The 611-nt window shown below is 42.7% G+C and overlaps 1 protein-coding gene across 1 annotated transcript; it reads right to left on the bottom strand.

Annotated features, from left to right (window-relative positions):
* Positions 1-3: 3 nt before the first annotated feature.
* LOC111644805 (uncharacterized) lies at positions 4-603 on the bottom strand (the record flags this gene model as incomplete). The annotated part of the gene is made up of 1 exon (XM_023393809.1): positions 4-603. A coding segment is annotated over one exon (600 nt), but the record flags the coding sequence as incomplete, so codon positions are not given.
* Positions 604-611: the final 8 nt, after the last annotated feature.

Below are 611 nucleotides of genomic sequence, written 5' to 3'. Positions count from 1 at the left end.
CCACAAGTACACCGCCGGTGTGCACACGGCGTTGAAACGAGCCATGATGGCGAAAAGATTGGTGGCCTCGTTCTTAAATATCAACCCTCTTCCTATCACCAGTCTGAGTACGATATTAATAAAAGAGGGGCTCCACAACACCAAGAAGCTTATGACAACAAAAATGATGATTCTCAATGACTCCTTTTTGTTTTCTTTCTCGGCGCTGGGGGGGTCTCTCTCTACCTGGAATCTGGCAATAACATACAGTTTGATAGTCATGACCACTTTGGTGAGCACAATGACTTGTAAGCTGATAATACTGAAAACATACAACTGTACTGCTCTGGAAAGGGGCAAGAAATTTGAAATGATCGTCTGAGCGTAGACATGAAACCAACAATAGACATTTGCTGAGATAACCACTCGCCGGGTTAGAAAACGCGTGTAGATGAATGGGTGGCACACAGCAAAATAACGGTCAAACTGTGCAAATAAAAATGTCATTATGTTTACACCTAGGAGAGAAGGTAACATATTGTGAGTTCCATTTCTTGAAGGATATCCCTCCTGAACATCAAACAGACCGAGATAATACACTGAAAACCCAACGAGCGTATCACAAATACTGG

This window comes from Seriola lalandi, unplaced genomic scaffold (assembly GCF_002814215.2).
Source record: "Seriola lalandi dorsalis isolate HSWRI2012SDOR001 ecotype SW California unplaced genomic scaffold, Sedor1 jcf7180002014328, whole genome shotgun sequence".
Lineage (NCBI taxonomy): Eukaryota > Metazoa > Chordata > Actinopteri > Carangiformes > Carangidae > Seriola > Seriola lalandi.
Note: the sequence above shows the minus strand (reverse complement) of the source record. Positions and strands in the feature narration are given on the sequence as shown.